The sequence below is a fragment of the Rhinolophus sinicus genome, chromosome 16 (genome assembly GCF_057876585.1).
Source record: "Rhinolophus sinicus isolate RSI-liver-muscle chromosome 16, RSI-T2T, whole genome shotgun sequence".
NCBI classification, from domain to species: Eukaryota; Metazoa; Chordata; class Mammalia; order Chiroptera; family Rhinolophidae; genus Rhinolophus; species Rhinolophus sinicus.
In genome coordinates this window covers 11,521,287-11,544,489 of record NC_142516.1, presented here as the reverse complement: position 1 = coordinate 11,544,489, position 23,203 = coordinate 11,521,287, and the positions used below count along the sequence as shown (strand labels likewise).

Below are 23,203 nucleotides of genomic sequence, written 5' to 3'. Positions count from 1 at the left end.
CATCTCTCAAGATCTAGCCAGCTTCATTCACGTCTCTCTCTCCCATGGGGCTAACTAAGCACAGGCCCGACTTGGGCCAATGAGCCTTGCCTGACTCTATGGCCTGGCTTCAGTCCTTGGATTCTTTTTTCAGTAGGACCACGACACTGACAAGTTCTCCAATTTTTATCTTGTTCTGGTCCTCATATCTCTGGCCTGGACCTGGGATCTTGTCCAGAACCGGAAGCCCTCTCTCACTTTCTCCAGCTGTCCTATGCTTGCAAGTCCACCCCCCGAATCCCAAGCCCCAAGGCTGGGAGTCCTGACACCTACCTGGAAGTCAACCCTGCCAGACTCTTGACTTCCCTCCAAATCACATGACTCCTTCCTGCTGGGACATCAACACCTTGACCTGACCAATCCATTCTGTGGCCATCTCTCTACATGTGCCAATTTCATAAAACTGTTCCTGGACATCTACCACCGCCAAGGCCCAGGGCTAAATATCTAACTCTTCATGTTGCCTGCTACAAACCCGGTCCCATCACCAGGCCACCTAGGTCTAAGTCTCCAGACTCAACTACCTTAAATCACAATCCTGACCCCTCCTAAAAGCAAGTTAAATAGCCTTAGAAGCTGCAAATAAAGTCAAATGGCTTTATCCACTCAGCCAACTGCAACAGATACCTGGATGTCATTGGTGCTTTGTCCCAGTCCCCACCAAGTCTAAAATGGGTTCAGAGATAGACAAATAACCCATTCCTTCATTCACCCTTTCATCTACCACTTACTGACACCTACTGCATGCAAGCCCTGGAAGGTAAATACAGTGCCTGCACTGATGATGATGATGGTGGTGATGGTGACCGTGATGGCAACGGAGCAAGACAGAGAGGAGAGCGTGGGACGGAGAGGGTGGTATTTATTGCACGCTTGTGCCATGCTACAATAAGCAATGAGTCTTCTAATACTAGCAAAACGATAAGAAAGGTATCATTAGCCTAACTTTACAGAGGAGGAAATAAGTTTAAGGGGCAAAGCAACTTGCTCAAGGTCACACGGCTAAGTGGCAGAATACAATGAGACCCTAAGTCTGTCTTCCTCCAAAGTACAAACTGTTACACTGCCCAAGAGTCGCACAGTAAGTGCTAAACAAATAGAACTTAAAGGAAGGGAAAGAGCGAGGGTATCAGGCCTCCCGGACTAACAAACTAGTGGAAACAGACATACGCGTATAAACAAGTATCTGCAATGAGCGGAGGCAGGTGCTGAGGGCTGGAGACCACAGCGCGGGAGGGCCTAACCTGGCTGACAGGGATCGGAAAGCCTCCGGAAGAAGTGCCGTTGGGCGCGGCCTTAAAGGATGAGCAGTTGTAGGCTCAAGCGTGGCGCACAGCTGGAACTCGGCCCCCAGACCTGGCCTGGGCCGGGCCGACTCGCGTGAGGTCGTCCTGTCCACCCACCCTGTGCCCACGCGGCGGGGCCGGGCCTCACCTCCTTCCACTTGAGCTGACGAATGCTGATCTTCAGGGCGTCCAGAGAGGTCCTGGCCTTGGAGCTGTCCACGGTGACCGGCCGCTGAGCGCGGAACTGTTCCGACCCGCGGCCCGAGCTCCGCTTGCCGCTTGGGCCTTTGCTCCTGGGCTTCCCGTGCGGCCAGAGGCCCCGCGCAGGCGCCGGCTTCGGCTTGGACGTGGGCAGAGTGGGCGGCGGCCGGGGGAGGACGCGGGCGTCTCCCTCCTCGGCCGCGCGAGGCTGCGTGGGGGCCGGGTCCTTGGCCTGCTTCTCCCCCGCCTTGCGCTCGGGCTCCCCGGCCGCGCCCGCGTCCACGCGGACCCCTTCCGCCGCCTCCGCGTCCCACCGGGCAGCCAGCTCCCTCTCGGAGCTGCCCCGCTGCATGGCGCTCAAGGCTGGTGCAAGCGCCACTGCCACCGCCGTCGCCGCCACTCCGCCGCCCCAGTCCGCAACCAAACTGCCGCCGCTGCCACCGCTACCACGCGCTCTCCGCCCGAGTCCGTTGCCATGATCGCTCAGGCACCGGTTGACAAGAGCAGTCACCGCCTCGGGACGGAGCCCGGGAAGGGACAATCACCTACAAAGCCCCAGCGACCTCATAGGCGGCCGTGCCACGTGACCAGGCCTGTCACAGAGGCGGCGGCGGCCATCTTGGAAGAGGGCAGAGAGCCTCCTTGGCCAACCCGCCCAGAGAATGCGCTGGGTTTCTGAGCGCGCAGAACTTGGAGAGGCTGGAAGAGAAACGGAGGGTAGAAAAGTGTTCGGCATTTGTGGGGCTCCTGAGCCTTGAGACTTGAAAGGAAAAACAAAACTCTCAAACAAGAGGCTCACTTTCCCCCACCCCCATACCCACTCCCTGGGATAACTTCCAGTCTGAAGGAGGAGGTACGACCTCACCCATTCTAAGGAACCCCGCCATCAGGAAGCACCTCAGTCTGATGATGGACATGACAAGTCCAGGCCCTCCGGGAGCAGCTATCCATTTGAAGAAACACTTAGGGCTCCTGGGAGGGGTCCCATCCTGAGAGAAGTGATACCTTTCCCTGTTCTCAGAGAGCTTCCTATGGGATGGGGGAACCATGGAGAAGCCCTACAGATTCCCAGCCAAGTTGACATTAAGCACTGCCTTTCTTATTATGTCATTTTTTTACTGTGCTAAAATAAACATAACATGAAATTTTCCATTTTAAGGTGTATAGTTCAATGGCATTAAGTACATTCACATTGTTGTGCAACAACCATCACCAACATCCATTTCCAGAACTTTTTGTCTCAAATTGAAACTATAGCCATTAAACCATAACTCCCCATTCTCCCTCCCCTCAGCTCCTGGCAACCACCATTCTACAATCTGGGAATCTGACTACTCTAGGCATCTTATCTAAGAGGAATCATACATTACTGTCCCTTTGTGTCTAGCTTATTTCACTCAGCATAATACCTTCACTGTTCATCCATGTTGTAGCATGTTTCAGAATTTCATTCCTTTCTAAAGCTGAACAACGTTCCATTGTACGTATCTACCACAGTCTTCATCCATCCCTCAATGGGCCTTTGGGTTGTTTCCATCTGTTAGCTATTGTGAATAATGCTGCTATGAAGATGGGTGCACAAATAGCTTTTCAAGTCCCTGCTTTCAATTATTTGGGGTTGCCATATGTTTTGTTTTATTTTGTTTTTCCCCCTTCTCCCGCTGCCTCCTCCCCCACTCAGGTTCAAGGCGTTGTTTCTCAGTCTAGTTTTGTAGGACACAGCTCCCTGGCCCAGGCTGGTATTATGAGCCCTGTGCTTCCCCCAGCTGAGGCAATCAGTCGCCAGTCATTGGTTGGCCGCTCTCAATGCCTGCGGTCCACTCATGCTGGCCACCAGCCGCTCATGGTAGCACACTTGTGCTGGCTGCCGGCCACTCACGCTGGCTGCTGCCCACTTATGCTGGCCACCAGCTGCTCCTGGCAGCACACAGCAGCCTGTGGCAGCGCTCAGCAGCACACGCCAACCTCCGGCTGCTCATGGCAGACCAGCTCCAGGGAGAGCTGTTGTTCACAATCTTACCTGTAGAGGGAGCAGCTCACTGGCCCATGTGGGAATCTAACCGGTGACCTCCGCGTTAGGAGCACAGGCCACCTGTGCCACCTGAGCCACCAGGCCGGCCCTGCCATATGTTTTTAAAGCCAATCCAATCTTACCTGAGGGAGCCACATGCAGTTTTTTTAGGGAATGGGGTTGGGAAGACATAACAGCATTTCAGACTGAAGACAGTGACCATAACTGCATCAGGTGAACTTTGCCACATTCTGCATTATAGGGTGAAAGGAACACATTAGTTATCAAGTAAGATGGCCCTTCCTCCTCACTCATCGTTTCAAGTCTCTCGTTCCTTTGTTTTGGCCCAGGATTTCACTGTATATATACACTGCCTTAAATGCACAAGTCATAAACTCAAGAGGTCCAAATCTCCTTTCCAGCAGCAGAGGGCGCTCTCATCGCTTCCTCTGCAGCCCACCGCGGCTTTATTTCAGTGTTTAAGTATAGTCATCTGACCCATTGTACCCGAGTTACCTGGGGTGCTTATTTAGAATGCAGGCTCCTGAATCCCAACACTAGACTTTGGTGAAGAACAACGAGCCTGGGAGTCTGCACGTTAAGTTAGCTCCTCTGCTGATTTTAAGACAGCGAGTCAAAAACCATTGATCTGCAAGTTCTATTCCGAGGCCTTTGGCGATCCTTGGAGCTGTCCATGGTACCAAAGATATGCCTTTACCGCCCCACAATCTCTCTCCATCAAACTACCCCTCAGATCCTGTCTCTACTCCTGGCCTCTCTGGTCTCCTTAAGGGGCACCATCTTCATTCAGTTCGGCATGATTGAAAGTTGCAAAGTCTTAACTTATCCTCTCCCTGGCCTTCTAAAACCAATCCACCTCCACGTCTCACAGGTTTTACATTGAAATGTCTCTCCCATCTTTCTTCTCTTACCCATCCAGGGAGTAGGCTGGACAGGTTGAAACACAAGCCTATAGACTGGGCCATTGCACCAGCCTCCTCATGGGTCTCCCTGCCTCCAGTCTCCACCACACCCCTATTCATTGCCCATACTACAGACAGACATTCCGCTCTCCGGCTTAGAAACCTCCCCTGGTTTCCCACCATTTACAGAGAAAGTCCAAGCACATGAAATTGTCCTAAGAGACCCTTTCTGATTACCAGTCTGTGAAGTCACCCTCCCCTCCCTGCCTTCATGCCTTTGAACAGTAGTCTGGACTTCTTCCTTTGTGTCTCTACCTGGAAAACCCATACACCAGACCCCACTCGATGTCTCTTTGGACAAGCTTTCTTCAGTGCCCACAGGCAAAAATAGTTACTCTCTCTATCTTCTACTGACGTGCATCATAACCTTGCACCATGGTCTATCTGTATAGAAATCGTCTTAGCCTTCTCCATTAGTGTGGGAAGAAACATGTCTGGGTTGATTAATCTCCATGTCCCCACTTCCAGGGGTGAGAACAATGACATACTCACAAAGTAGTATTACTGCATAACTTAGTAAGCTGTTTTCCACTTCGTTTGCCAAATCTGGAAAGGCCGTTCCATGTAGAGATATTCATTTTGGTCTTACATTGCCTCTGGGCAAAAGTCTTCTGCCTCTGGACCTTTGTATGTGCCTTTCTCTACCATCTACCTAGGACATTCTTTCTCTAGATCTCTGCCTACTTCTCCTTCAGCGTTCAGTGTCAATGACATATCTACCCACATGCCTCTGATTTCTCAATCTAAATCAGACTTTTCAGATGAAATTATGATATAAGAGAGGAAAACAAGAGAAATCATAAGACAGTATACAATTAAGTGTGAAATGAGGCAAAGAGTTAAAAAGAAATTATTGGGGAGTTCAAGGAATGGAGAGTTTACTGTGAGTGCTTTAGAATTTAGAATTTGCTGTAGAATGCTAGATGAGACTTCACATAAAAGATAGAATATACACTGAGTCTCCAAGATGGAGTAAGAATCAGTAGATTTTATAGAAAGTAGGTAGGGTGGTCATTCCAGAAGCTGTGGACAGGGCTACCATATACAGTCACACAGGTGAACCACAGTGCCTCCCAGGGGTGGGAAATCCAACTTACATTCTGTCCACCAGGCCTCACCCATCAAGGCTTTGTCCACCAGAAGGGGGCACCTTTGCCCATTGGTTCAAAGGCTACTGGGGCTAGTGGAGGTTCCGTATTGAGAGGGAGGTCAGGAAAAGTCTCAGTACAAGTAGATTTAAGAAGGAAACAATCATAAGCCTCTTCAGGGGGTCAGGGAGCAGGCTGGACTGGTTGAAACACAAGCCTTAGAGGGAGAACAGGAAACGAGGCCCACTGGAGCTCACTGTCAGGTCTTTGAATGCCACAGTGCGCTCTGACTTTTCAGGAAACTCTAAAATGTGTTAGTGGAAAATGCAAACCCATATGGGACTCCCCAAAGAGAAGCTTCGGTTATGGCTGTTGAAGAGCAAAAGCAAGGTAGAACTAGGGACTTGGACTACTTCAAAAAAACACACAAGTGTATAAAAAAGTAGGTCTCTCCAGTAGTTCGCTCCTTTTCTTTCACAGCACTCACCACAGCTTACAGAGTTTTGCTTGTTTGATTACTTGTAATGGTCTGTCTCGCTGGCCAGAGTCCAAGTGCCAGAAGTAAGGATGGTACACTTCTTGGTAACCACCAAATTCCAATGCCTCATTCAGTGGTTGGCAGAGAGTAGGCATTCAATAACTATTGAATGAATGAATGAATGAATGAATGAATGAACGAACGAATAAAAAATTACTGCTCAGATACTCAACAATAGTTAAGCAAATTATTCTAAGTGTCGACAACAGCTTTAGCCACTTAGAATGTCGATGATGTCACATTAAGCCAACTGCTGCAAGTATTGTAATTACAATGCTTATAATTGTTTTGTGTAAACAGGGCCTGGAGAATATTGAGACAAATGACAAGAGCTGTGGTGCTGGAGACATGAGATCTTGGTGAAATTTTCCTCTCAATTTTGGCACACTGTATCAACTTTCAGGCTCTTCCCATCCTTGAATCCAAAAATTTATCCCATTTCTAGAGATTTCTGCTATGAATCAGAAACGCAGACTAAAGTTTATGTTGCAATCGACTGCCAGTGAGGAACCTCTCTGTCCCAGGCACTGTGCTAAGCATTCTGTATATGTTATGTCATTTCATCTTCCGAACAGCCCTGGGATAAGTCCCAATAATTATTAACCACATTTTATAGATGATGAAGGAAATTGCTACTCAGAGAAGTTACTTGCCCAAGTCACAGAGCTAGTCCAAACAAAGACAGGATTCAAAGTCAGGGTGGTCTGACTCTGACACCCAGCTCCCAACACTCACACTAACCCCCACACCAAAACTTTGTTCACAAAATTATGCAGCCTGTTTAAACATAGCTGAGTCCATGTATACATAAATATATATACACACTAATCCTCAGCTATGTGAAAATTGCATGCAGATGAAAACAGTGGATTCAAATATTCCAATATATTAATAGTAATTACTTATTCTGGGTGATGGAATTAAGAGTGACCTTTTTTTTCTCTATTCTTTTCTGTACTTTCCAATTTTTCTGCAATGAGTATGCAGTGCTTTGATAACTGGAAAAATGTAATCTTTAAATTAAAAAATTTTCCTTGGTTGTTGTTCTATTACTTTTACAGCAAGTCCATTTCCAGGGAAAGAAACAGGAAGAAACAGTTCAGTAGAGGGGTATGGGCAGTTTTCACTCTAGCTGGTTGTTTCCGCCCTATTAGTGTCAGAGGCTGCCATCAGGTGGCGCCTGAGGTCTGGTTTTTGAAGCAGCTGAAGAAGGCTGAGGTGCAGGGAAGTTCCCATAGCAACAAGCGTCTGAGTAAAACCGAACAGCTCCCGCCTGGCTCTGTCTGCGAACACACACACTTTTGCATCTCTAGGCTTACACCATGGTCTTGCTCTGACTGGTGCATCCTCCCCCACACCCACTGACCCCCTGTCCGCTCAGTGAGCTGTTTATCCTTAAGGCTGAGATCCAAAATCTCCTCCTCTTCTTAGACAAGGGGTGATGGAGCATCTGGGAGCACTGGGGTCCCTGGAATGGGGAGTGATCAGTCTTAATGAATGTGCAAGGCTTCATGTGCAGTTCTGGCTTAACTGTTTCTCAAATAGGGAATTTCTTTTTGAATGATAGTAGTCGCCATTGTTCATTGAACACACCTCTGTAGCAAGCCCTGTTGTGTATTCCAGCATTTCAATCCTCCAAGGAGCCCTCCAGGGAGGAAAGTATTACCTTCCTCATGTGACGGTTTGGGTAGAAGTTGAGAATGGACTCTGGAGTTCAAGTCTCAACTCTCCCACTTCCTGGCTGATTAACCATAGTCTGCTGACTCTTGATGTAGAGTAGAGTGGTCAGACTGCCGGGGTCATAATTTGTGTTCTCCTTTATGACCTTGGGCAAGTTTAGAGCTCCTCTGTCCTCTACTTTCCTCATCTGCGAAGGGGAGTGATAATAACAGTACTATCTCGGGGTGTCATTGTAAAAAGTTAAGTGAGTTGAAATATGTAAATCGTCTGCACATAAGTCATCTATAAATGTTGATGATTATTATGGTTCCCATTTTAGAGATGAGACAACTGCGGCTGAGGAAATGGGAGGCTCTTTTCCCAAGTCAAACAGTAAGTGACACAGCTGAAGATCAAAGTTCAATCTGTCCAGTGCTATGTCCGTGTTCTTCCCATTCTGCCATTCTATCGTGCTGTCACCTACTGGTAGGTGCTAACTCGCTGGGAGGCCCTGGTCTGGCCCTGCACCCTCTGGGCATCTGACTGCCCTAAGCCAGTGGGGAGGTTGGCCAGGACTCCCCGTAAGAGCTTGAAAGAGCTGAAAGGATGACATTTTACAAATTGGTGAAGAAGATGGTATGAAATGTTGGGTCTTGGGGTCCAGGTCCATGCACCATGCGTCCTAGTGTCACCAGCATAAAGCCCAGAGGATGGATTTCCTACCTCCCTCGCTGACTACCATGCCAGCCCCCAGGAGAAGAGGAGATGCATGACACTCTACTCACAGGTAATAGAATAATGGTCAGGCTTGTGAAGCAGTAAACTGGAAGTAACGTAACTGACAACATGATACCACCCTGTTTTCCCAAGTGCTCTGTGCAGGCAGAGAATAAATACCAAACTTCAAATTACTTTTCCTAGAAGGTCAAGAGAAATTGAAAGCCACTGCCGTCTTCTGACAACAGGCTTCTCTCTTGGAGAAGTGTCAGGGTTTAAAAATATTTTATAAAGCAATCATCTGTATGCAATCAAGACAGATGCCTCACCTGGCAAGGAGTGGGGGCTGTTGGAGTGTATCGGTGGAGTTGTGCTAGGAAAAAGCAACAGCACTATTGAGAGTTCAATTGTAACCCAACTTTGAAAAGCAATGTGGGGGCAGGGAGGGAGGGGAAGGGAAGGAAGGGACGGGAGAAGATAGATCTCTGATGTTCCCAATTTGCCCAATGTGAGAAGAAATCCTTTTCCTGGTTAGTTTAGGGGTGAATTAGGGAGGGGGTTTCCTTTTGTTTCTGGGTTCCTGACTCCTCCATTTCCCCCATCCCTCCACAACCAATTAGCTATCAAGACCCATACTGGCTTCTACTGGAATTTACCAAATGATTTTGAAAGTGCTTGAAGAATGTCTTGCCATTTTCCACAAAAGCTGGTTATGAGGACTAGACAGGTGAGTCCAGCAGCCCTGCAATCTTTCCTGTTGAACTTGAAAGAGTGTATAGGCCAGGACAGGCTTTGTTATGCTGCAGTGACAAACACCCCCCAAATCTCAGCGGCTTCACAGAGAAGTCTATTTCGCACTCACACTATGTATACAGGGCAGGGTCTCTGCACATAGTAACACTCAAGGTCATAGACAAACAGAAGTTCCATTTCAACATATGGTTCTATGACCACCATGGGTGGGAAGAAAGGGGACATGGTGAATTATACACTAGTTTTTAAAGCTTCACTCAGAGGTGATGTGTGACAGTTCTGCTTATATAGCATTGACCAGAACAAGCGTAACTTCCGAGGTAGAGAAGCCAGGCAGTTCTACCATGTGACAAAGGAAGACAGCCAGAAGTGTTCAGTGAGCTCTCTCTCTCTCATGACAACCAAAATGCACCTCAGGTGGGGACCAGGGCGATGAGCCCCAGGCCCAGGAACTGAACTTTAAAGGGCTGTACTGTGGAACTCAGGGAGCTTAGTGGCTTCCAGCAGCTTCTAGGGTGAGGGCAGGTAAAGCGCCCAGTATGAGCCTGGTACATGGCAGGCACTTAATAAATACAGCATCACCTGGCCCCAAAGGATGATGACAGAAGAACCAACATGGGATGTTGGGAGGGACCTTAAAGGTTGTTTGGCCCAAGTTCCTGAATCAGAAATGGGAAAAGAGAAAGGGACAAATGGGGAGTGGGAAGAAGGAGAAAAGATCTTCTTGCCTGCCCTCCCACTACTCCAGGGCTCCTCCTGCTGTTCTCAATCTTAGGAGAAAGCAGAGCTTCTGCCTTCTGCCCCTTATAGTACAGGTGTCCCATGGGAGGGGACTGTTCTCAAAGACCCAGCCTCCTAGGGACAAGGTTGACGCTCGACACAGAGGTTGGGGCGTCTCCAACGCAGATGGCCCCACCTGCAGACCCAGGCTTGCTTAAGGGGACAGGCCCCAACTTTGGCTGGGCCTTAGCTTCAAAGCAAGAGGATCAGAGACCATGGCAAACTGCCTTTGACTAACTCAGCTTACCTTGACCTGACAGATAGAAAGGATTCTCAGTTGTATTATATTTAGGATCATTTCTAAAGAAGGAAACATGACCATGGTAGACAGTTACACTGATGACCCCAGGGAACCATACCCCCGTCCCAGTAACGGCCATGTGACTTGCTTTGGCCAATGGAATGTTAGTAAATATGATGTAAGCAAAGGCTTAAGAAGGTCTTGCACATTATAACTTGCCTTGGAACATTCCCTGATGGAAGCTAATATCACGCTTTAAAGATTTTCAGGCAAGACTGCAGAACAATGAGAGGCCACATGGAGAGACCCTCAAGGATGAGAAGCTCCAGCCCCAGCTGAGCGCCCAGCTGAATGCAGCCACCGAGTGACCTCAGCGACACTGCATGGAGCAGAAGAACTACCCAGCAGAGCCCAGCCAACCTTCAAACCAGAAAAAATAATAAATTGCCATTACTTTGGGTAACTCCACTTAGGGTCATTTATTATGCATCAATAAATAGCTGAAAGAATAACCTTCTTTGGGTCAAGATAAATATACAGGATGCATGCTTGGGTACATGGGCGCTTTTGTGTCTCAGGTTTAACCGACATAGAAACTTCCTTCACTCCTTCCTTCCACACAAGGCCCCTGGGCCCGGGGACGCTCCCTATCCACAGAGGCCAGACACATGCATACATGGCAGCAGAGCTTGAAGTGCTGTCAGAAGGAAACATGCAAAGTGGCCAAGCTGGACCTCTTAGCCAGGATGACCTGCAAAGTGGCTCTTGAAGGCGTGAGTTCACCAGGCAGATGGGGTGGCATGGGGGAGGATTCCAGCCAGCGGAACCAGCATGTGCAAAGACGGAAGTGTGAATCAGCCTGGTGCCGCCGGCCGCCTACCAGCACCGTGTTGTGACTGGACTTCTCTACATATAGCAGAGGGTGGGGAGAGGAGCTGGGGAGGCAGAAAGGGCCAGGTCATTCAGGGTCTTGCAAGCCATGAGAAGGAGCACGACACCATCCTGAGCCCAGCAGGGAGTCAGGGGACACTGAGGGTTTGGAACCTGCACAGAACGGGGTTGATTCCCAACAGGTCACTCTGGCTACCCAGTGGAGAATGGATCTGAGGGAGGGTGTCTAGAGGCAGGTGGTGAGAACCCGACCTATTCATTCATTCAAGAAATTGTCAGTGAACTCCTGCTATATGTCAGGCACTATTTCAAGTGTCGAGCACAGTTTGGAACAGTGGAGGAGAGAAGGGGTGGACCTAGAGATGTCTGGGAAATAATGTGGGAGACAAGTGAGAGAGCAAGTCGGGGTGACTCTCAGACCGTCCCCAGGCTGCCTGATAGCGACGGAGGCATCATTCGCTACAATGGAACCAGAAAGAGAACCAGGGTTGGGGGACAACAGTGAGTTTGTTTTGGACACGTTGGGTTTAAAATGTCCATGGAGCCAATGGAGATAGATGTCCATTTAGGTCATGGGAACAATAAACCTGGCTGTGGGGGTGGCCAAATGTCCCTGCCTTCAGCTTCTCCTGATCTGTGTTTCTTCTCCCTTTGGTGGTGGGTGTGAGAAAGGGACACTGAGGGGTGCCAGGGGTGTGTGGTGGTGGGCTGGGAAACCCCATGGGAATTTGAGGAGGAGAGGGGAAACCGTGGGTGGCCCAGGGGTCAGGAGGGAAATTGGGGACTGCAATACTGTCTGCCAACCTCCCAAGGGATGGGGGGGGCAGACACATTGTCTAGTCGTTTCTAGTTTTCTCTCTGTAAACTGGAACTGAGAACATTGTTGAGAATTAAAGCAGATAATGCAGGTAAAATTCTTATCAAGAGGCCAGCCCATAATAACCACTCACTGAGTGACATGTGTTTGCTTTTACTCACTTTTGTTAGCTTGTGAGATCCCAGCAGCAGAGTTAAGGCCCAAGAACCATGGCTTTGAGGAGGTCTCTTCAGTTCCAGCCCAGGAGACTCAGAAAGCTTGGAGGGAGACGAGAGGGAGCTAGGTGAAGGATCCTGGCAGAGGAGAGAAGCCCCCTCAGGGCGACCACCCCGGGCTTCCTCGTCCTCCTGGTCACACTTGACATTGCTTTTTAGCATTGGTTTCCCTCATCCATCTGTGAGCGAGCTCCCTGCGGACAGGACACTGTTGTATCCTCGGAGCCTGACACAGCGCCTGGCTCAGAGTGAACACCCGAGAGCTGAGCATAGGATGTGCGGGTCTCCAGGGCACCAGGGAAGGAGGGAGAGGTCAGTCTGAAAGGAACGTTAGGAAAGGCTGCGCACCAGACTGGCCCCTGCACTCACACCCAGGTGGACAAGGCAGGAAGGGTGTTCCTGGAAGGGAGAACCACCTGGGCAACGGGCAGAGGGAAGCCTCTTTCTTGTGCCCAGCAGACAGGTGAGGGGCCAGCATCTTGGCTGAGTGTACAACCTGCCCAAGTTCACACGGTTAGCAGGGGAGCCTGAGTTCAAATTCAGTCATTCTTATGCCACAAGCCCCAGTTCCTACCACTCCTGCCACGCTGGCCGGCCCCCACCCCCTCCTCTGGCTGGAGTCTGAGGAATGACTCAACAGAAAGAGACTAAGCTTTGGGGTTAGAAAAACCTGATATTCCAGACTGAGCCCCAGAACACAGCTGCCAAGGGAGCAGATCAGATTTGAAGGAGGAAAGCCCTAGCAAGAGGGGCCTGTGGTCCAGGCCTCGCAAGAGGATTGGGGCGCCGGATTGGGGTCACCTCTGGGTTTCCACAGACCTGGACTTCCACCATCACAGCCCTTACCCTCAGAGCCTCACTTACCTCATCTGTTAAATGGGAACATTTTTGAATGTTCCCATCAAATGAGGAAATGGATATAAACTACAAAGTGTCCTGCAAATGTAAGTGGTTGACATTTTATTTTTATTATACTGACCATTAGGGATACTATTGGATGCTGATTCTCACTTCACATTACAGACTTATTGTTGGGGCAGTTCCTATTGGAAGGGAAGATGGATTTCCCCAGGGCCCACACAGGAGCAAGGCCCAGACTCCACCACCCCACCCGTCCTTCCCATCCCAGGATACTGGCCCATCACCAGTGCTCAGGAGTCCACGTCTGTCACTCATTCTTTCATTCAGTACCCTTTGCTGACTACACACTGTGTATCGGATTTCATGCTCAGGATGCAGAGCTGAGCAGAACACCCAGGCCTCGTGCTTATGGGACTCACAGGCTACTAGGGAGACAGAGAACACGGAGACGGGCCAAGCTGTGGCAGGGAGACACACTGTGTGCTCTACCAGCATGGACAGGCCCCAGTCCGGCCTCTCCCCTGCCCCCGTGTGGGCCAGAACCACCACTTGCCGTGCTCTCCTCCACACCCTTTCTGATCTTGCTTCCTCAGCAGCTGTAACTTGGGGCTCAGTCTGGAGTTTCAGGTTGGGGGTGGAGAGATGCCCCAGGCCGGCCAGACTGACTGCACAAATGCTCAGCCCCTCCACACCCTCCACCCGCCCATTAGCATGCAGGCTGCTCCTCTGAGGAGCCCTGCAGGTTCCCTGCCTGCGGGAATCCCATGAGAACAGCCTTGGGGAATAGGGTTCCCTTCAATAAACATTTACAATCATACGTAGAGAGGAAGTACTGAGAGTTGGCAAAAAGCAAACTTTGATCTTAGCCAATGCTCGCAGCTGCCCTGAAAGAGCAGAATTACTACTATCTCCACTTTACAGATGAGAAACTCAAGGTTCTATTCATTCATTCATTCACTCATTCATTCATCAAGTGCTGGGGATGCCATGGTGACCATGCAGTCAGGACTGCTACCCTATAGGAGCCCAAGGACACTGAGTGAGTCATTCCTAATGGGACGAGGGGAGGCGAGGGAGCCCTGGGAGGGTATATGGAGGGTAGGGGTCAGAGGCGGCTACCCAAAGAAGCCATGGAGAAACTGAGACCTTGAGGAGGAGGAGTGGGAGGCAGCCAGACAAAGGCAAGTCAGAGAAGCAATTCAACCTCGTAATTTGCCCACCTACGAATCGGAGCCATGACTGGACTCCACTTCCAGTGCTCTTCCCACTGCATCGTGCTGTCATACCACTTGCTCATATGGCCAGGCCCAGTGCTGGACACTGGTGAAAAGGACTTTTCTGTGAATATTACAATGTGGGCACTGCTAGGGGAGCCCAAAGCAGGGAATTTGCCTTGGAGGAGCAGGAGAGATCTCGGAGGGCTTCACAGAGGAGGTGACATGCAAGATGAACCTTAGAAGATGGGTAGAAGTTTGTCAGCTAGAGAAGGGCTGTCCACGCAGAACGAGTAGGGTGTGCAAAGGCTCAGAGATAAAAATATGATTAGCATTTTGGGGGCCGCACCATAGGGAGGTATGTGAAGGAAGGGGTGTTTCAGGTGGATGGAGGGGTGTGTCTCAACCCCTTTGGCTTCATCAGGTCATGGAAGAAACCTGAAAAGACCTGAGAAAATCTGGCAGGAGGAGGAAAAACTGGAATTGCGAAAGGAGCTAGGAGCCAGCACTGGAGCTGCCGCTTGTGAAGGGAACCAGCTGTCAGCAATTGAGGCGTGTTGTTGACTCCCCCATTCATTCCCCAGTCTCTCTCGGAAGCTGATTAGCAATTGTTCTTCCAGCTTCTTAAGAGGCCAGGGGATTACAGGGAGAGCAGGAGGTGTGCCTGGAGAAGAATCCAGAGGCAATTTGGGAGGCAGAGGAGACCTCTCTGACACCCACCTCTGCTCCCTCCCTTTCCAACCAAACCTGGGAGATGGGGGAGGAAAAAAAAATCCTAAAAATACTGAGACAAACTGAAACACATTCTAAAGCAGAGGCATTTAAAACCATGGAGTTGGAGGGTGAATGGGGCAATGGGAAAAACCCTTGGATCATCGGGCAGGCAGACCTGAGTGAACTTTATCTTAGTACATACTTACTGTGTGACCTCGGACCGATGGCAGCCAGTTCTCTGCCTCTCTGTGGTACCTCCCCTGACATGGCTCCACACACCCCCAATCCCTCTGGCTGGTCCCCTGGCCTACCTCCCATGAGCTCCTAGTTTCTAGGGCTGCACAGAGGGGCTCAGTGCCTGAGCAGATGAGCCCACCAGACCCTGCAGCCTCTCCTGTGAATATACCCGAAAGCACTGAATTGTGTTCTTTAAAATGGTGAATTTTATGGTAGATAAATTATATCCCAATTTTAAAAATTCCAAGATGGAAGCGCCAGTGCCACCGGGTCTGAGGGCTGATAAGGACCAAATAAGAAGTGGGCTGCAATGCACCAGGCTCAAAGTGGGCACCCAAAGAAGGGACATTCCAAGCACCCCAGCCACACTACCTTGGCTCCCCCCTAAGAACTGGGATGGCTTCCGGCCTTTCACTCGGGTTCCTTCCCTCCTAGCATCCTCTGTGGCCAGGATCTGGCTGGAGCCCCTGTACCCTCGGAGGTCAAGGCCATAGCCAGCTCTGGCTCAGGTCAAGGGCTGCCCTGCAGGTCACAGCTGCCCTGGTATCCCCAGACTCTGCCCCTGGCAAACTCAGACATCCCTTAATTGCTCCTGTCCCCACTGCACCTGGCCTGCGTCTGTTCGTTCCCTGCACGGGTGGCTGGGACCCCATCACCCTCACCCTAGAGCATGGCCTGGCCCTTCTTATCTCCCAGTCTCTCTGCCGAGGTCAAACCCACCAAGAGATAAGGGCTCGGTCCTAATGCTGTATGACCTGTCCACAGGCCTGGAGGCTCCTTGGCTTAGCCTCAGCCCCTGGGGACCCGACAGGTATGGGGCCTGGTGGCTGCAGGTATAGGTCATGCCTTACACCTCCCCTCCTCCAGAATCTTCTATATGTGCCACAACTCGCTGGACCTGAAGACGTTTGGTTACATCACCCAAGATGGTGCCCAAGACACCCTCCATTGCCACGTTTTCAGGTCCAGGCCACCCGTATCTGCTGAGGGGTGAGGCCAAAGTCTCATCTGCCCCAAGCCTGGACCTGGAGCCCCAGGAGGCCTGGAAGAGTGATGTGTGCTCTGAGGAAGACACGACCCCCTGTGGATCTGCATGTGCCTGTAAGTGTGCCCATGAGCACGTGTCCGTGTGCACCCCAGCTTGCGTGTACATGTGCATATATGTATATGCACGCATGCTGTTGACACAGGGTCTGTGCACATTTGTAGGTCTGTGTTTCTCCCTACGAAATGAAGGGAATCTCCAACAGGTCCCGAGAGATTATGGTGTCCAATTGCCACATTTTGCAGGGAAAGAAACTGAGACCCAGGGACCCCAAGATCACAGGGCAGGATCTGGAAATACAGTCCCTAACGTGCAGATGCCAGGCCAAGGCAGGACCTGTTCTTATGCTGCCCTCTTGTGATCAGAGGAAGGACTGCCACCGGCCGCCCAGCGGCTCCCGCTGCGGATCCACAGATGTGCTGGCCTTCTTTCCTCCTTCCCACGCCAGCTCCCCTCAACCCCTGCCCTGGGGTCCCATAACCTCCCGTTCTTAGTCTGGAGGAGCCTCGAGGTCAGAGCACCCAGGTTTCCGTGTCCAAGGCTGGTCCCGCTGTGCAGGAACTCCTAACCGGAGGGGCGACCCACTTCCTATTCGAGCGAGTGTCTGCACCACGGCCACCGGCAGTCCCCCTGCCACCTCTGGAGCACACCTCCAGTCCTCACCTCCTCAGCCTCTCTGGTTTCCATAGGACTGACCACACTCTTTTTCTTGAAATTCTCTCTTTCTTTGGCTCTGACAACGCAACAGTCTCCTGGTTGTCCCCCTCCCTCCCTGACTGTTCCTTCTCAGGCTCTGTGAGCTTCTTGCTCCCCTCTGACCCTGACAGTTGCTGTTTCCTGAGCTTCTCACCTCCCTGTTCTTGCCTGGATTTGGAGCTGGATCACCTAGCAGGCAGGCAGGCAGGCAGCCTCAGGGCACCATCAGACCAGGAGCGCCCAAACAGTAAGAGGGGAAGGAAAATGTCAGCGTTTACAAACCCATCCACTTGGCGATAATAAAATTTTTTTAATGCATGTAAATGTTATTTTACAATTTAGCATCCTAGCCTTCTATCTGACGAGTGGAGATAGGGTGAGTGCCATCATCTTGTCAATGCGTAGGGCTTCTAAGGGCCCTGCCTGGGTCACCTGGGCTTTCAACTACCTGTCAATCAATAACCTTCCAACTGCCATGTGGATGCCACCAGACTTGATTTCACCCACTATCTGGATACCTCCCCCAGACCTCCCCCTGGCTCTCAGGCTCAACAGATCCAAATAATTCTCATCATCTCTCCCCTCACCCCTTACCCAGCCCTGACACCCCCATGGTAACCTCACCATGATGCTCACCTCCTCCAGGGCCAATCCCTCAGCAAAGCTTGTCGAGTCAATCTTCTTAATAACCCTGGAATCTGCATCCTTTTCACCACCCTCTCCTGCACCTGCCCTGGTCCAGGCCACTGCTGTGCCTCCTGGCTGGCCCTCCTGCCCTTGTCTCTTCTCATTAGTTGGCTCTTACATGCCCAGCTGACCATGTCACTTCCCTGTCTGAGCCTGTTCCCAAATCCCTGTTACCACCAAATAAAGTCCATGCTCCTAAGACTGGCCTTGAAGGTCCCGAAGATGTGGCTTTGCCATCTCTGCTACCTTATTTCCCACCACCCATCTCATACCAATGGTCCAAGTGCTGAGAAGTTCTCAAGTTTGATGGTTAATGAATAAACTGAATGGGAGGACTGGCTGGGTTTAGGATAAGGCTGGACATGTCATCCCAAGCTGGTGATGACTTCCGAGGTTGTACACTCTGCCACTAAAGCCTGTGAATCTGCAGGTGGCTCCAGCTCAGCATGTATACCTCCCATGACAGGGAGCTCCCTACCTCTCACTATCCCTGGACAGGCCCTGCTGTTTGCAAGTTCTGCTCCTGGAGTACACGGGGATAGGAACTCTAGAGACCCGCATCCTCAGGGACACTTAAATGCCTTTTCTTCCCTGGGAGTCCCAGTTGCCTGGGTCTGGGTACCCCCATTACAGCTCAGCACTGACTCTGAGAAGCCAGTCTGGGCCTGACAGAGATTGCCCGATAGCCACCAGAGGGCAGTGCTGCCCCATACACGGCCCCTGGGACCAGCCTGTCCGGGTCTCAGATGGTTTGATCTTTCAGGGAGGGAGGGAGGGAGGGATGGGGATGGCGACAGGGACAGGGACAGAGACAGAGACAGAAGAGAGACACTATGTGTGCTACTTTGTATGTCTCTGATGAGGATGTGTGTCTAGGCCAGTTGGTATATGTGGTTTTCATTTTTCTTCATATCTGGGTCCCCCAATTCCCACCCCAGGAAAAAGTGTCTTGGTCACTCCAGGGGCCTCAGGGAGAGACAGGGATGAACACAGCCTCACCCTGTGCATGGTCCCCACCCTCAGAAAAGCACCTGCCACCATTACCATCACCATGAGACATGCTGGCCACACCTGGGCCAACAGGTACCTGTCAACTAAAGCAATGGCCCCAGTGAGAAGGGGCAGACATACATGTTTGTTGCTGGCTCAAGGATCCTGGCCTGTGGGGTCCATGTGGGCTGGGGGCCCCCACGCCCTCCCTCCCAGCCTCAGATCCACTCCTGCCCATCAACACTCAAGGATGAGCTGAATATGTCCCCAGATCAGAGAGGAGGTGTGTTTAGATTGGTCAGGCCTGAACTGGGCACTAGCACATGAAGGCAACTTGGTCCCAGTGCCCAGACCTCGCGGGTCAGGCCCCTGGGGAAGGATGTGTCTACCCCTGCCCACTGTTAGGACACACCTCGAAACCAGGGTGCCCTGGGAAGGAGCTGCCCCTCTACTTGGGATGGGTCTGGGAGGACAGGCGGGTGTGCCAGCACGAGAACAGCTTGTGCAAAGGCACCAACGCGGGAGAGCCTAGCTTGGTGGGGCCAGGTGCCTGAGCTACAGGATGTGTGCAGGGGATGCATGAGGGAGGCAGGAGATGCAGTGACAGGGAGTCCTGCTTTCTCCTCAGCAGCCTGGCTTGTGGGGCTGGCCAAGCCACCCTAGCCTCAAAACCAAGGCCAGGTGGGATCCACTCAGATCTCCATGGCCTCCACGGAGCAGACACGTGCCAGTCACTGCTCCTATTGTCCCCAAGGAACCAGGAACCTAGGGAATTTCTGCAGCTGGAGCTGGGAGGGGAGAAGGGGCTGAAAAGTTTCATGTGTTTCACTCTACACCTGAGAGATGCACACTCAGAGATAGAGATCTAGAGAGAAAGTGTGTCAGACACACGGAGAAAGGAGGGCGACACGGGGAGAGAGACAGAGACAGAAAGAGAGAAAAGGAGAGAGAGAGGGATAGGGAAACGGGAAGGCAGGGAGAGGACAGCGAGAAGGGGTGCACGGAGGAGGGGTAGGACGAACTTTCTGGGCCTCCCTCCTCACGCCGTCCGGCACGCGCCAGTGGCCAGCAATCAGGACGGCAGGAGGCAGGTGGCCCGGGGCAGACAATGGCTCGGAGGAGTGCGGAACCTGGGACTAAATTTGGCGTTGCCTTTGCAGGGCGCGGGGCCGCCCGTTCATCTCGATGCAAAGGAGAGACGAAATGAATATGCAGCGCGCGGGCTGTAATTGGGCCGCCGCGGCCGCCGCCGCCGCCGCACTATAATTTTCCAAACAGGATCTTGCAATCAGGGCCTTATTCATTAGCGCATAAACAATTTTGTTTCTCGGCACTCGAGCCTGTCAATCACGCCGAGAGGGAACATCTTGGCCGGAGGCGCGGGCCCCCCGCGCGCGCTCCCACGCGCGCTCCCTTGAGCGCCGCCAAGTGGCTTTGTGCCCGACAACCTTGGGTGCTGGGGCGGAGGGGCACGGAGCACGCGGCGGAGTCCCCAGGCCCGCATTTGGGGAGTGGGCGGCTGGGAGAGCGCGGGTTTGGGGGGCCCAACCCCCCTGGTTAGAATCCTGCCTCTGACATCACCTGCCTCGTCCCAGGGCAATCCCCTCCTCCTCTCCAGCCTCTGTTTACCCCTCTCTGAGGCAATCACTGCACTTACCCCCGCCGAACTAAAGGGGACATCAGCTCAGAGAAAGGATGCCTAGTGCTTAGGGTGCTGAGGCTGGGTGTCGGGAGGGGTGGGGGTGGGGGTTGCTGGGAAACGCTGGAGGAAGAGGCCATCCAGCTCCTTTTATCAAACAGGGATCAGGAGCCCACTGACCCTAGACCTCACCACCCAGATGTGACACTGTGCGTCTATGAGGATTCAATGTGGTTCCCCAAAGAGCTGGTAACAGGGTGGGCTCCCCCACAATGGGACATGCATGCATGTGTGGGCTCCATGATTGCTGGCAGCAAGGGTCTGTGTGCCTCAGGGCACCTAGGATTCTGCGAGTCAGCATGTCACTATACGTAGGGCTTTGTGCCTGTGCGGTTGGGACCGGGTATCCTGTGACCCTGTGTGTGTGTGTGTGAGTGTGCATACAAGTCCATCTGCAGATATGCCTGTGTGAGTGGGGTGGGCTGTGATGGCGCATGCAGTGACTTGGCGCCCTCCCTGTGAGACCGTGGAGCTGCGTGTGGCTCCCCAGCAGTGGCTACGTGATAGGAATGACTGACTGTTTCAGGGAAGGCTGTGCAAGCAGGGCTTTGTGACTCTGCGTGTGTGTGTGTGTGTGTGTGTGTGTGTGTGTGTGTGTCCTTTGGGGCCAGGTGACCTGGCAGGACCATGTATATGGGTGGCCTGGGGAGGGGGGACTGTTTCTTTCAGGACATATGACAGTTTCTGTTCTCACCTCCTCCCTGGCCACCCCTCTGTCAGCCCCACCTCCCTGCACAGTCGGCCAGGGTGCCCAGGCTGGAAACAGGAGCAGCTTTTGCCTTACTGACAGACCCTGTGGGGTCAGGGGGTTCACCTCCCTGGCCCCCTCAATGCCTCCCTCAGACAGTTCTGAGGCTCAGCCTCTGCTGCTCCTTCCATCAGGAGAACTCCAAGTCCTCTAGAATTTCCAAATGTTCTAAGCTCAGCTTTACCTAGATGACAGTATGTCAGACCTGGACAGACCCGGTATACGAATGGGGAAACAGAGGTACAGGACAGGAAACAGGAAAGAGACCAGCAAGTGGGGAGCAGAACCAGGATTTGAAGTCCTATCTGCCTGCCCCAAAGCAGGGGACAGGGGCCTGACTTCCCCAGACACAAACACACAAACACACATGTGTGCGCACACACCCCAGACCAAGCCTAAGGGCTAGCCAAGAGCAGAGGCAGCCGGCCATGGAGATGTCGCAGTCCCCCCAACTCGCCACACCACCCCCCACCCCCTGCAATCCCCTGTGCTGCACAGACAAAGAATTTGTGGATGTGCTGGCAGCCAACTGACAGGCCATCAGTCTCTGCCCAGACACCCTCTTCACAGCTCCAGCCCTAGCCCGGATGCCACCCCACCCGCTGGTCACCCCCAGCACCAGGCCAGGAAGGGAGGTGGCCGGGGAAGGGGCTGTGGGGGAAGGCACGGAGTCCGGAAGCCAGGAGGAACAGTCTTCAACCTGTGAATCCGGCTGCACTCGGCCCCACACGAGTGTCTTGCGGGATGTTCCAACCCTCGAGGGACCCAGGCTATCTGGGAGGCAGCTGCCGTGAGCGACAGCCCTTGACCCCTTGGCACGCTGGGCAGAGGCCAGAGGCAATGGCTTTGGATGAGGAGGCCAAGGCTTAAAGCCCAGCTCTGCCACTTCCTGGCTGGGTGACCTCGAGCAACTTGCCAAACCTTTCTGTGCTTCAGTTGCCTCATCTGTAAAGAAGAGCTGTTTAATTCACTCAGTGGCCACTTGGCACTAGGCACTTAGTAAATGATACCGTTTTCCCGAAAATAAGATCTAGCCAGACCACCAGCTCTAATGAGTCTTTTGGAGCAAAAATTAATATAAGATCCAGTCTTATATTATATGATGTTAGATAAGACCCGGTTTTATATTATAATAAAATAAGACCGGAGCTTATATTAACTTTTGCTTCAAAAAACGCCTTATTGCTGATTGTCCGCCTAGGTCTTATTTTCGGGGAAACATGGTAGGATGAAGGAGACCTCAAAGGAAGAGACCTCTTGGGTCAGATACATCTCTGGAACCCAGACCCCAGGCACATGTTTCAGGGCTTCCTCTCCTGAGGAACCCCCGCCAGACCCCCAGCTGCTGGAGGCCACTGAGTCAGGGTTTCTAACAAAACCCAGAAGAGTTTGTCTTTCTTGAAAAATGATCCCTTTCCAAGCCTTGTGCAACCCTTCCTATGGACACTGATTTTGGAGACATTATGCGGCCTCATCCTGGGGGCTACTCTGCTCATTTATGGAGGCAGGACCCAAAGCCTGAGGGTCCGAGTCTCGTCCCCAAGGTCACCAGCTGGTAAAAAAGGCATCAGGGCTTGAACCCACCCATACCTTTGAGCACTAAGAACAGTGCTCTCAGGTTGGAGACATCCAGGCTGGCCCCAGTCCAGCCTCTGGAGCTGTCACCAGGTCAACAGTGGTCACCAATCACTGTCCCTTTTGTGGGGTTGCTGGATTGAGTGTGATCCAGGAAGGAGATGGCCTAAATGCAGGTTCATCAGGAAATACTGGCTCCAAGGCCCTGGGTATGAAAGCTCAGGTTGGGGGCAAGGAGATTGAGGAAGAGAGGAAGGAAGCATATTTCCAGGGAGGTGTGGAGCCTAGGGCCATGGGTTTCCTTGGGGAAGTCCCTCTGTAGATCCCACCTATATACCCCACCCTCCTCCTTCCTGGGGGCGTTACTTACATCTAGGTGATCCTTGCAACATGGGGCAGGGGAAAGAACTCAGAGGGTTACTAGCTGTGTAACCTTCCGCTAGGCACTCAACTTCTCTGAGGATCAGCTTCCTCATCTAGAAGATGGGAACGGCATTACAAGAATTACCACTCCATGC

At 51.9% G+C, this 23,203-nt stretch overlaps 1 protein-coding gene across 5 annotated transcripts in view; it reads right to left on the bottom strand.

Moving 5' to 3' along the window:
- The window catches only part of TTLL11 (tubulin tyrosine ligase like 11), a 222,324-nt gene extending 207,067 nt beyond the window's left edge, over positions 1–15,257 (bottom strand). Inside the window, exon 1 of one of the 5 annotated variants that reach the window (XM_088793200.1) lies at positions 12,166–15,257. In XM_088793200.1, the coding sequence (XP_088649326.1) occupies positions 12,166–12,381 (216 nt within the window). In that variant the 5' untranslated portion in view covers positions 12,382–15,257. Of the gene's footprint in view, positions 1–1,473; positions 5,574–12,165 lie in introns of those variants that run through there. The other 4 variants (XM_074330956.2, XM_074330955.2, XM_074330957.2 and 1 more) reach the window with 4 other exon arrangements.
- Between the last annotated feature and the right edge of the window lie 7,946 nt (positions 15,258–23,203).